At 39.8% G+C, this 13,545-nt stretch overlaps 1 protein-coding gene across 3 annotated transcripts in view; it reads left to right on the forward strand.

Moving 5' to 3' along the window:
* Positions 1–13,545, forward strand: part of PCCA (propionyl-CoA carboxylase subunit alpha) — a 231,211-nt gene that overhangs the window by 1,331 nt on the left and 216,335 nt on the right. For all 3 annotated transcript variants that reach the window (XR_015949464.1, XR_015949463.1, XM_035114547.3), the window contains exons 2-4: positions 7,918–8,001; positions 9,328–9,375; positions 9,477–9,545. Coding sequence is in view for 1 of the 3 variants with exons in the window: in XM_035114547.3 (XP_034970438.1) it covers positions 7,918–8,001; positions 9,328–9,375; positions 9,477–9,545 (201 nt within the window). In the remaining 2 variants the exon portion in view is untranslated. The remainder of the gene's footprint in view (positions 1–7,917; positions 8,002–9,327; positions 9,376–9,476; positions 9,546–13,545) is intronic.

Consider the following 13,545-nt stretch of genomic DNA (forward strand, 5'->3'; position numbering starts at 1 on the left):
AATTTGTCATAATCACTTTCACCTTTGGCTACTCTGAAGTCCATATAATCAACAAATACCTGTGTTTTATTGAAGCCCTATCCTAATGAATTTTTGACTGACATAGGTGGAAAGTGATACTGAAATATCATCATGCTTGCCCTAAATGACTTTATTTTCTTTGCTCAGAGAAAATTCAAGAGTGAAGGATCCAGAGTCCTACGGAAGGTGGACTTAAAAAAAAAAGACAGGATATTCATAATTTAGTATCCCTGTAATTGCTTTTTATAGAGAGAGCACAAAACCCCATATTGTTCATCCATACACTGAAAGTTTGCTCTGGCATGGCACTTCTTCAGTTCAGGTGTTACATCATACTTTGAGTTTTCATGCTTTCTAACAGTGTTTGTATGTCCCATTCTGACAGTACTATCCAAATACATTTTAATGAGAATTATAAAGCAGGTGCAGGAATAATACTGAGGGCCAGTTATTGAAAAATTAACATCTTTATACTTGTATGCACAGAATTTCTCTTAACAATAATTTGTCGATATTCATGTATAATATGTATGGTATATACAGTTATCAGCTGCTCTTTAAAGAGTAAGAACAGCCCTCAATCTATGATGCAGGATCTGGAGGAAGAGAATGAGATGGCCATTCTTTTGCTAGTTACAGGTGGTCTGACGTAGTCAAAGCAAAAAATAAAAAAATTCCTTCCAGTAGCACCTTAGAGACCAAGTTTGTCATAGGTATGAGCTTTCGTGTGCATGCACACTTCTTCAGATACTGTACTTCTTTTGCTAGTAAGCTTATGCAGTGATGTGATGATGTCACATGGATGTGTGGACAATACTGCAACTAGTTTGCCACCATTGCCATTTCAGTATGGCTGAGATATATATGTTTTTGTTGACTGAGTACTTCATTACTTGGCATGGTAATTAGATTTTAAAAATATCCAAGTAGCTAAGGAGAGTTAAAAAACAATGACTATCTGACTCTCCCCTCCAAACACGGGTGTGACATCCCTTGTAATTGAGTCTAAGTTAACTTGTTCACCTTAAATAGTCTCAGGAAGTTCTGCCACAATAGCTAACATGCTTATGAAGTGTTTTGGAAGTCTGTCTTCTGTTAAAATTAAACCTTTAATTACAGGTTAGATAGGTAAATGTTTAATTTCTGTTAGAGTTAAAAATTAAAGTTCACAGTGAAACGGTTGAAAGGGTACATTTATCCCCATAAATCTCAAATTACCTGCTTTGCATAAATCTGAATTAAACTACCACCGTCACCTAACATAACTAGCTGTAAATGCTTTGTAGTGGAAGTTCAGTTAGAGACTTATCAGGCCATTACAACATTGACTGTACAATATAAAACATAGTGAGCATTAACCACCCATTTAACCTGTAGCAGTTTGGTAGTTGCAAGCAAGTTTAGGTTAGTAACTATGAAAAGCTAATGTATAAAACTACAGGGGTGTGATAGGCCTGCTTAGGCCAGTCCTGTTCTTACAGTTGGTGCTGCCACACCATACCTGTAGGGACCAAGCTGGACAAGAAGCTGCAAGATCTGTGACTGAATTTTGTTTTAGTCCAAAACAATCATGGGGATATAAGCCCATATTGAGTCCCCTACCTTGCACCTTTTTCAGGGTCTAATGCAGGGTGTACCAAACTTGGGTCTCCAGCTGTTTTTGGACTACAACTCCCATTATTCCTAGCTAGCAGAACCAGTGGTCAAGGATGATGGGAATTGTAGTCTAAAAAAATCCCAGGTTTGGTAAACCCTGGTCTAATGGGTTCCACTGTTGCAGTTATTTTTGCTGTGTGGGGAACATACCTTTGCCTGTGTATTTTCCACTGCAGCATCTTGGGAGATTCTCAGTTCTCCTTTCTCGGTCTGATTGCTGACCTGCTCCTACTTTGGACACTCCCTTAATGAGTTCTGATAATGCTCACTCATGTTGGTCTCATGTACTGTACTTGCCAAGTTAGGAGCTGCTGAGAGGCAGTATTATGTTCCTTTCACTAGCCCACTGAGTGGCCTGGGAGCACACAGTGATTTAGTATTGTTGAAGATGTGATTGGGAGACTATCGAGAGCCTCTATAAGCTGGTCTAATCTTTATAAGGAAGAATATTACTGTGCAGTATTTATGGCAAAATGACAGTTACTGTCCCCAAATCCTAACTACATTGTGTAGCGTAATGGTGCCATTACATGTGACTGTGGATTGACAAGAAAACAGGTTCAGTATGCTCTGATCATCTAGTTAAGGAACAAGTCATGTACCAAGTCTCCCTGGTAGGTAGCCACTTTTATTTGTGAAAAGCAATAGGGGCGGACTTGGGTAATATGGCTCCCTGAGTAAGGACAAAATTTGGTGCTCCTTCAATACCCACTTCACCTTCTGTTATGCACATGCCTCAAGTACACTCTGTCATAGTTGCAACAACTCAATTGCCCATCTGACCAGGGCCTAACTTTGAGTAGCTACCCATATAAATATAGGTTTTATACTACTAAAGGTAAAGGGACCCCTGACCATTAGGTCCAGTCGTGACCGACTCTGGGGTTGCGCGCTCATCTCGCATTATTGGCCGAGGGAGCCGGCGTATAGCTTCCAGGTCATGTGGCCAGCATGACAAAGCCGCTTCTGGCAAACCAGAGCAGCACACGGAAACGCCGTTTACCTTCCCGCTGTAGCGGTTCCTATTTATCTACTTGCATTTTGACGTGCTTTCGAACTGCTAGGTTGGCAGGAGCTGGGACCAAGCAACGGGAGCTCACCCCGTCACAGGGATTTGAACCGCCGACCTTCTGATCAGCAAGCCCTAGGCTCAGTGGTTTAACCACAGCGCCACCTGGGTCCCCCTTTTATACTACTACTACTATTATTATTATCACTTCCCTGTGCAGGGGAACCACCCACACCACATTAAATTTGGTGCTGGTTGCAAATTGTGTTTTCTGCAGTTGATGAATTAATAGACATGTTAAGTTTGGAAAAATACAGCTGTTTGTCAATATTATAATGTGTGATGCAGATTGGATTCCTGGGCAAGAAATAAGTATAATCTCCTCCACTTTTGATGTTTGGGTGAGTGAGCCACACTTAGCTAGCTAATATGGCACCATCCATTCACAGTAGAGAGGTTTTGGCATGTTGGCAGAAGTACAGATATTCTGCAGAAATACAAAACAATCTTGGGGAACCCCTCCTCAATTTGCCCCCCTTTCTAAGAGCCCAGTGAATACAGAGTATGCTTAGCAGGTATGTAATGATGGTTGACTGTTGCAGTGTGAGGGTGGTAGAATGCAAAACCGGGGGAGAGGAGGAATGGAGTATAATGGACAGTTTGAAATTGCAGTTTTGTGACTGCAAATGGTCCACTTGCAACCAGATGCAGATGTCCTGTCACTGCCTTGGTGCCTGCAATCTCCACCATCTAACTGGTGTGCAGCAAAGTTTTCTGCTGCTGTGGCAGCAAAATTCGTGAGAGGATTACTTTTCAGGGTGGTGCATCTCTCCTGGGGTCAGCGCTAACACTAACCAGCTTTGATAAGACTTTGGGCCTAGGTAGGGCTTGGCTGCGGTGGCCAATTTTTCTTCTTTTCTACCAAGGGCAGGGAGTTCAGGTTGAATGCTTGAGTCTCAGTCTCAGTGGAATGAGGCCAATGAACCAACTCCAGCAGCATTAGAAATTAGCCAGGTGCCAGGCACATTTTGCAACTGGGAATTGAGAAGTCTTGTCACCATTTATGGTGACTGAGACTCAAGAATAAAATTTCTGCCACTGGCGTTGAGGGCATGGGAGGAGAAATACTTCCTTCACTGCAGTGCAAGTCCATCAGGCTGGAGCTAAGGGCGCAGGAGGAGAAATGACTCCCCGCCCAACTCCAAAGTAGGATCGCTGCTGTGGAGCGAACTGCCGCTTCCCCTACCACAGCATGGGTCACCTTTGTAAAAAGGACAAAGTGGTGACCCAACCTTCTGTTTTTGCGCCCATAATCAAAGTTCCATGAGCCAAGTGGCAGATAGTTTTTCTTTCCTAGTTTTCAGCACTGGGAAGTAGGATGCAAAATTGCTCACATTTCAAGGGTCCAGACCAGAGCTTTCCAAACTGTGTTTCGCGACACATTAGTGTGTTGGCTGCAGTGTGTAGGTATGTCACACAAATGCTCCCCGTGCTTCCCGGTCTAAAAAGTGTGTCACCAACATGAGAAGTATGGAAAGCTTTGATCCAGATATTCCAGACCCTTATCCACCTTACATTCAGTGTCACATTCGCTGTTTCATTGGATGTTTTAATGTGTTGTAAACTGCTTTGAGATTTTTTCCATTAAAATATAAAGTGGTATAGAAAAGAAATTAATCATAGCAATATCAATAGTAGTAGTAGTAGTAGTAGTCGTAATAATCCACTGGAAAAAAACATGACCAGACATTCTGTTGAGGCGATCACAACCTAGGTTTAAGGTGCTATTTGGCGATTAGCTGAAATATATGAGTTTCTAACACTGAAATTCATGGAGGAAGGCAAGGCTGACTGACTAGAACAGTGAATAGGAACACTCCACATTGCAACATTTTGATGCAAGCATCACTGCTTTAGAAGATTTTTAAAAATTATTTTTGTTTAATTCCCCCTATATAAACCAAATAACAAACTGGAATTCCCGACACATATAAAAACTAAATCGAAACAAGGCTGGCATGGGATGTCATATTCACAAGAAGAAGTGGTAAAGCATGTAATATGGATATTTGTTATAAGATACAGACAGGCAAGGCTGTTGTAAGAAATGAGAGAACATTTATTGAGATGGCTCATCAACTGTTGGGCTTATCTGTATTATCCATTTAGGTAACAATTACAACTTGACTGATGGTAGGTTTGCTTGTGTCTTGAACATATCAAGCTTAAAAATGCATTATCCCCATGAGAATGCAGTCATACGTGCCAGGAGATTTCTGATAACATGCTGTGAGGCTGCTTTCTGTGTTGCTGGAAATGAATGGTTCATATGTGTACTTGTATTTTTTGGAAACTTGAAGACTGTAGTGAAAATTAATGTACATATCTATCATTATTCCTTTGTTTCTTACATTGATAGAATAGATACTGCCTTGGTATTTCTTCTTGAAATTAGACCTGGTATATAAATTATTTTAATAATATATAAATAAAAAAATCAAGGGGAAGAAATGAGAACCAACATAGGAAACTGGCTGAGATGATTTTGAGAATTGCTTTGGAAATTTGAGCTGTTTATATTACAATCCAGAGAAGTCTTTGCAAGGTTATTAGAATGTTAACAAGATTCTTGCACAGACATCCGTACTTTCTGGAAGAAAAAGCTGTTCAAATTACCAAATATTAAGCTTTTAATTTGACCCAGATTCTGCACAGATGCCTGCTAATATAAACAACTGCCGTAATTTGAGAATGAAATATTTTTAGATTTTATAAACTAGGGATTGCTAATCTGTAGCTGCCTAAATGTTTTTGTACTGCAAGTCTCTTCATCCTTGACCGTTGGCAGTCCTGGCTGGGGATAATGGGAGTTGAAGTACAACATCTGGAGAGCCACAGGTTAGACACACCTATTATAAGCCAAGCAGCTTGCATAAAGTCCCACATGTATTGAGGTTGCACTTCTCTTCTGATTCTTGAATATATATATTTTTGTATTTAGAAAGGGAAGTTGCCATGGGTAAAAAACATCTCTGGAGTCAATTATATATATATTTTTCCTGGAGGGAAAAAAAGCAAGCAAAGTGAAACTACTTAAAAATGAAACATGTGACTTCTGATATCAATGTAAACTTAACTGTAGATTTGGTACTTTTCCCTTCCTGGTTGTAAGGCCAGAAGGTCATTGTTATACCAATATTATCTTCATAAATCTCTGCATTTGGTTGCCAATATCCATTCGTTATGATTCCCCAGGACTGCAAATGTTACAGGAGCAGAAATATTTGTCCAACACTGAGGCTGCTATGACATACACTTTGAAAAATTTCTCTACAGCAGCTGGCTCGGTTTGAGACAATGTGTGTACCACTTTGGCTCTGCTATTTAATTTCCTCTTCTCCAGTTCCGTTCAGTCTGAATGCAAGAATGGAGTCAGATCTGGATCAGAGTTTCCTGGGAAAAAGGAAGTTTCATGTTAAACATGTTAAACTTAATTGATAGGGACATGGGTGGCGCTGTGGGTTAAACCACAGAGCCTAGGGCTTGCTGATCAGAAGGTCGGCAGTTCGAATCCCTGCGTCCCTGATACTCTGTTATATGAATGTATAAAATAATCTTAACAAATTAGAGAACTGGTATAAACCCAAATATAGAAGGCATTGTTAATCACAATAAAAATATGATCAGATTAAGATGATATAAATGGAAAAAACTGGCTAATCTTTAGAGATGGTATTGGAATGGTGATAATAATTGGTGGTTTATCATAGTAGTTTCCAACCTGAATAATAAACTTTTTGTCTGCCTTTTTCTTTAACCAAATTAAAATAGGAATTTATACAGCCTCTGTGTCTGAGCACTGACTTGTGCTGCTAGCCCTCATATCTAGTGGAAGAAAGACTTCCCTGCAGTGGCTTGTGCTTTAACTTCTGCCATCAAGGAAGCTTATTTCCTTTCATTCTTTCTGCTCTCCTGTGTCTTTCAAAGGATAACGCTTTTTTTACCTGTTTGTGTAAACCATCCTTTGGTCTTATTATTTAATCATGTGGTAAATTCATTGTAACCTTTTCTCTGGGAAGGGTATGCAAGCTTCCTCACAGGCCTGGTGAGAAATGGTTTTATATTTTCTCTGAAGAATTTTAGAGTAGGTGAAACATTGGAGTTCGGAAAGAGTGCAAGGGGAATGCCTAATAGGGTTCTCTCTGTGTGTGTCATTTTATCTTTACCCATTGTTCTTCGTGGCTAAGTGACAAGAATGCCGGTCTTTAATTTGTCTTGTTTCTTGGTCTTAAAGTGGCAGAACTGTTAGAAGTGATATTCGGTAGTTATATCACTAGATGTGTTGCCCTCCAGGTGTTGTGGACTAGGGCTGCCATCAGCCCCAGCCAGCATGTCACTGGTCAGGAATTACAGATGTCGTCCACAACATCTGAAAGGCATCACATTGGCTACCCCTGATCTAGAGGGATGGTTTCCCTGAATGCTCGCACAGCAATAAATTTAGAACCTTGAATTGATAAATGCAGCACAGAACTTATGTTAAAGAGTACAGTGGTACCTCGGTTTAAGAACAGTCCAGTTTATGAACTACTTGGTTTACAAACTCCGCAAAACCGGAAATAGTGTCTTGGTTTGAGAACTTTACCTCAGTCTAAGAATGGAATCTGAACGGTGGAAGGGCACCGGTGGCGGGAGGCCTCGTTAGGGAAAGCGTGCCTCGGTTTAAGAACAGTTTTGGTTTAAGAACGGACTTCCGGAACGGATTAAGTTCGTAAACCGAGGTACCACTGTACTTGACAAGGAACACCATAATAAAGATGCTTGCTTTATTGCTAAAACTGTTTAGAAAGCCTTATTGGAACCACAACTGTCTGTCTGTTTGTGGCACTGAAGTGACCTCCCTGGGCAGTGTGTATACTGTAGAGCTCCTGGGCCCTGATGATAAAGACCCCTCCTCCTCCTTACATGTCAGTGGCCCCTATGGCTTAGATGTGGACTTGAATGGAAGGGAGCTATCCTACTCCTGCAGCCCCTGCATCCCCCTGGAAAATTACTACTGATGGCTTGAGAAACCTCTGGAATGGCATGGGATTTGGTATGGGAAACTGCAGTGGGAATTGCTGAAAACCCAAATGGATGCCATGTTGTTGTTTTATTTCATTGTTGTATTATGCTGGTATTTGCTTTAAATGTCTTAATCACCTGTACTTGTCATCTTTCTTATTTTATAGTGTATTGCACAACTTTCAAAATGGAGATGGTACCTTATCACTTCTCGTGGGTTGCACTCAACAGCGTATGATCCAAATGAAAAGGTAAGTATTGAAAGTCCTGAGTATCACCAGTGTGCTTTTTCTCCACTGTCATCTTGGGACCAAGCTGTCTTTTGTGTTTGCTACTGGCAAGCTGTCCTCTCCCCTCTCCCACCCCCCAAAAACGATAGTTTATAGTGGGATTATCTAGTATTTTACTGAGTCAGTATCTCCACCTATTTAAAGAGCCTAAAATTCAAAAGCTTTTTATGGCTGCAGACTGTGAACTGATGCCATCCACTGAACAGTATCAGCACAGTGGCTTATTTTGAATGTGTGCCTGAAACTCACCAGGTTCTATCTAGCCAAAATTTGTTCGGTGGCAATGAGTTAGGATCATAAATAAGAGTTCGGATTTGATTTGTGAATCTGTGCTTGCCTTCATTGTAGTTCGCCACATGGCAGGAGGAGGCCTGACAGGGCCCATCGTGTCCTCCAAAAGGTTGCCAGTTTTACACACAGCTTAATTCTAATATATCAATTTATATCAATTTATTTTTAGTTGTATTGCATATACTGAATTACTTGGAGTGAACATCTTGAGAAATCCATAACATATTTCTGCAGGAAAAGAAAAAGCTTAAAAGTGAACACAGTTCAGAAGTCAGGTGCTTCTGTTGCTTGTGTTAAGTAGTGTAACTTCAGCCTTCTTCTTTTACAGCTTGATTGTGTATACACAAAGACAGAGGCAGCAAAGTGCACCAATATAACTTTCAACAAAGAAAAATGTAGCAAAACTGGCTGGACTGTTGTGCCACTGTTTTACTGCTAGCTGGGAACTAGTGCATGCATAATGGGGCTGAAACCTTGATAGTATTTAAGAGTTCAAAAGAAGATAATGGGATCATGTGCACGCTCTTCCTACCAGCGGTGAATTCCCTATGACAGTTTTACAGTGCAATCCTAGACATGTCTACTCAGAGGTAAACCCCCTTGAATGCAACAAGCCTTACTCCAGGTAAATGTGTATAGGATTGTAACTTCGATTGTTGCTAAATGATGCATCTGCAAGCAACAACATTAACCATTGGACATTGCTAATTGGGGTTTTAAGATAAATAAGATAAATGTTGGTGCCAATGTATTTCTTAACCAAGGTTAAGTTAGGAGAGGCTGCTGGGAGGGGACACATGAGCACATGACCTACTCCTAAGTAACAGCTAAGAGATTAGTCCTGTTACACATACCTAGGCAATCAAATAAAAGCCATTTAAATTTGATTAGCAACTCCATTGTTAAGCACTTCATTTCCTCAAGTGAAGCTAAATTTACAGAATATTATGCTGATATAATCATAGGACTTAGCTGTATCTTTTCTCCCTCCTTCAGACATTTGAGAAGCTTCTTATTGCCAACAGAGGAGAAATTGCCTGTAGAGTAAGTATAACATCCAAAATTGCAATTATTCTATTTTATGACTTTGGTTATCTGTTTAGTTTTAAAACAGCTTTGTCTCTCTTTCCTCCTCCCATGTCTAGGTCATTAAAACATGCAAGAAGATGGGTATTAAAACGGTTGCTATACACAGCGATGTTGATTCCAATGCGGTAAGTACTTGTCATGCAAATTATTTTGCTGGATTTCCATTGCTGACGTGTTACTAAGTGATACCCAAAATGTAACTTGGTGGCACTTTTTAAAAATAAAATCAAGTAGCAGTCACAGGCATTGTGGCCAGCAGTCAGGGGTAATGGGAACTGTAGTTCATCGGTGGGCAACCTCCAACCCCTGGTCCTATCCACCTGCCATAATTGGCACAGCAGATGCTGGGGGGGGGGGAGGTTAAGAATCAAGCCTACTGCCTGTATCCAATCCCCCACTCCTCCTGTAGTCCAGTGACATCTGGAAGGCACCACATTGGCTGTTGCTATCATCAAGCGTCCCTGGACACAGTGCATCCTAAGCACATGCACAATATGCTGTGTTCCTTTTATAAACTAATAACTTGACAACAGGGGTGGTGCATTGGCTGTAAGCTGGAAGTTGTCGTTAGAAGTCTTGTTTCCATCATAAGTTTATTTAGGTGCCTGGGGGAAAACTCTCTCAGCTTCATTCTCCACCTGCAAAAATATTACGTTGACCCTACCTTATAGCATTGTTATAAAAGTTGCTGAGATAATATATGAGAAAGATGGAGGGATGGATAAAAATGTTAAGTGTGAGAAAAAGTTGTTATGTCTTCATTAGCAATGGTTCAAATTCCTTTTTTTTTTGCTAGCTATGCTGCAATTGAAGGTTAATTAGACTATAAAAATAAAGGTATTTAAAGCTTCATAAAGTATTTGTATAGTGTTCTTTATCAGAAAAGATTGCAAGTTGTCATGCTTGAATCCTTTAATGTAGGCAATGCATTTTCTGCTTTTTTTGTAGACTGTAGAAGGGTAGGCACTTCAGTCTGAAGTTTTGTGTTCCATTAAAAACAGTGTCTTTGGGATGGAAGTTCTTCCTCTGCCATGAGTATGGTGTTGGTGGTGTTACTATGCACAATAGACCTCTAGCATTTCTTTTATGTTTTACATACGTGTAGTTAAATTTTTTTATGATACATAAAGAACAGGGTAACACTAATTGGATGAGAAGAAAAGAAGTTATAGCATAAAGCAGTGAATGAGGGATAATTTTATTTGGCATTTTTAACACAGCAGGGACTCCATATCCTTAAAATGTAATAAACTATAAATGACTTGAAAATCCCATGGGAAAGTAATTACAGGAGTTTTGGTTGAGTAAAAGATTATTAGTGTTTACTTCGGTGAAGGTTGATTTTAGCCACGTAGGTCATCTTAGTGAGGACTTCAGGTACTACAGAATTTTAAAAAATCCAAATACGTTTAGGATTGCAGATTATGTCATCTTGATGAAACAATTTTCCCCATCACATGGTAAGATTGTTTAGCCTTTTCTCATTGAAATCTGTGGGACTTAAGGTTTTTTAACTTTGGCTGGAAAATAAACATGTATATGAAGTATTGTGTAAATGGTGAGCAGCAGAATAGATAGAATAGGTCAGGGGTCAGCAAACCTTTTCAGCAGGGGGCCGGTCCACTGTCCCTCAAACCTTGTGGTGGGCCAGACTATATTTTTTTTTGGGGGGGGGGGAAGGAACGAATTCCTATGCCCCACAAATAACCCAGAGATGCATTTTAAATAATAGGACACATTCTACTCATGTAAAAACACGCTGGTTCCCGGCCGGATTTAGAAGGCAATTGGGCCGGATCCAGCCCCCGGGCCTTAGTTACACATGAAACCAGCTGTCCTCAAATGAGGTAGAAGCATAATCAGATGTGATTATTCCTTCCCCACTCTCCTTTTATTTTGGGTGGGGTGGGGTGGGAGAGCAATTGTGTAATCAGATGAGACTGTTGGCTTAGGAAAAATTAGGAGTGATCACTCAGAACTAATGGTGTATAGAAGCTTGTGTTTATTATGGAAATGGCAGTTGTGTCATTCAGACGTCATCCCAGTGAGTTTGATTTGAAGTAGGGTAGTACCTTCTATATTGTTCCTATGTCTTCATAGGTTCTTTGTTGTTTAAAATAAAAACAATCCCCTGTAGACCCCCAATAGGTCTACAGGAGCATGCCATCATCTTCCTCACTCATGCATTCCTTGGATGTTATGGTTGATTTGGAGAAACGCTATTTGACTCCTGTTCAGTCCATTCAATTCATTGCCTTTGTTTATTTCCAAGCCCAGGATCCAGGAGAGCAGCTCACAGCTCTTTGCTTCTCCCTAGTCCTTTTTATTGCCACACTGCATTGAGCTAAGCCAAGTTTTGACTAAGTGTGGTTCAGCTCTTTCCTATATAAACACATGGCCAAGGTTTGTTAAGATGCAAACAGCTGCCATTTTAGCCTTCTGTATTCCTGTGGAGATTTCCCCCCTCTTCATTTCTTCCATGGTCAAGTGATTTCTTTGAGGATTGGCAAATATGATACCTCATCACTTGCTGTATAGTCCCCAATGAGATGTTTATTGTATTTGCTTCCCTGATAGAGAAAAAAACTTTTTGAGTCTCTGATCTTTGTTGGCTGTTATACAAAGTCATTCTTCTAGTGGTCTTCATTTCAGCCCATTGTGTCAGTGAATTAATGGTTCACATGGACCAGCCTGATTTACAGTTCTGGAAGGATCAGGTTGTTCTGTTACCATGTTCTCATTGGAAATATAAAGTTGAGTCATTAATTTCGGGCTTCTCAAAGCAGGTGGTCTTGGCCATGTATTTTTCCTTTACTTCCTGAACTGGCATATAACTTTTTGGACCTTTTATTGTGCACTGGCTGTCAATGTGAACAGAATTCAAACTTTTTGAAAATAACTTCACTTTTATTGCTTATGATTGCCTTATGAAGGGAAATTCAATACTGTATTACTCTTATGAAGATGATTTCTCAGTGTTGAGATGTGAGATGCTGTCTCTGTAGATGTACTCTTCCCATATTCTACCACCTCTGTGACCACTTCTGCTGTATTTGTCAGATGAACTACCTAGTTGATGCCTTCCATGTTTGTTGAGCACATCTTGGACATATAAATAAGATGTGAAGTCGGCACCAACAGAGTCGTCTTAATACGCTTTTCCATCTATTTCCTTCTTATGTGTGACCCCAGACTTTAAATCTCTGCTTTGCCATAAAGCTCACTAGAGGACACTGGGTCACTCACCATCTCTCGGCCTAATTCTACCACAGAGGATTGTTGTGAACATAAAATGGGACAAGCTCCATGTACACCATTATCCTCCTTGGAGGAAAAATGTATAAATAAAATCAACTTGGGTTTTCTTTATTGTAGCAGTGTTTTGGATTATTCATGCGTATCAACTTCTCCTTCATAGCAGCTGCTGATGGAAACTCTTTTAGTTCCTTCCAAGTCCTATTTGTTGGCTTCTGGTGCAGTTTTAAAAAGGGAAGCTTAAATAGCTAATGTTTTGACAACGAGCTCTGGCAAGAGCTAGAACGTTGAAGTGGAAGCAGAATGTACTGTCTGGACTAGACTGAGGCATGCAATCTTATTTACAGATTTCTTTGAAACGGAGGCCTTTTTCATCTTCATGTGTTCAGTTTTTATTTATGTCAGGGGAAAGAGAAAATAAATAATATTTATATATCTGAAATTATCATATCAATATGATGGCAAGCCCCACTTTTCCTCTTCATGATATTTTACTATAAAATATTATTTTATATAAAATATTTTTCTATAAAAATACTCTTCTTCACAATATTTTTATATAAAGCAGCCATAGGAATTCCTTTTGTAGCACAAATATATATTCCTTGATAAGCTCTTACTCTAGCTGTAACTATCATTAATTTGTCCTAAATAGTGTGACTAGCTGCCATAGATTAGAAGTTTATGGCTCTTAAAATGATCACTAGATAATACAACACTTTGGGCTTATTCAGGTGCTGTTTCTTTTTGCTCACTGGTGTCGCTGGGGAAAGTTAAGGAACAGGCTTGCATTGACTTCTGCATAAGACAATATTATCGGACAGGGTATTTTGCTCTCTAATGCTACCTAAGTTATTCTGATTTTAATCC

Source organism: Zootoca vivipara, chromosome 4 (genome assembly GCF_965207765.1).
Source record: "Zootoca vivipara chromosome 4, rZooViv2.hap1.1, whole genome shotgun sequence".
Lineage (NCBI taxonomy): Eukaryota > Metazoa > Chordata > Lepidosauria > Squamata > Lacertidae > Zootoca > Zootoca vivipara.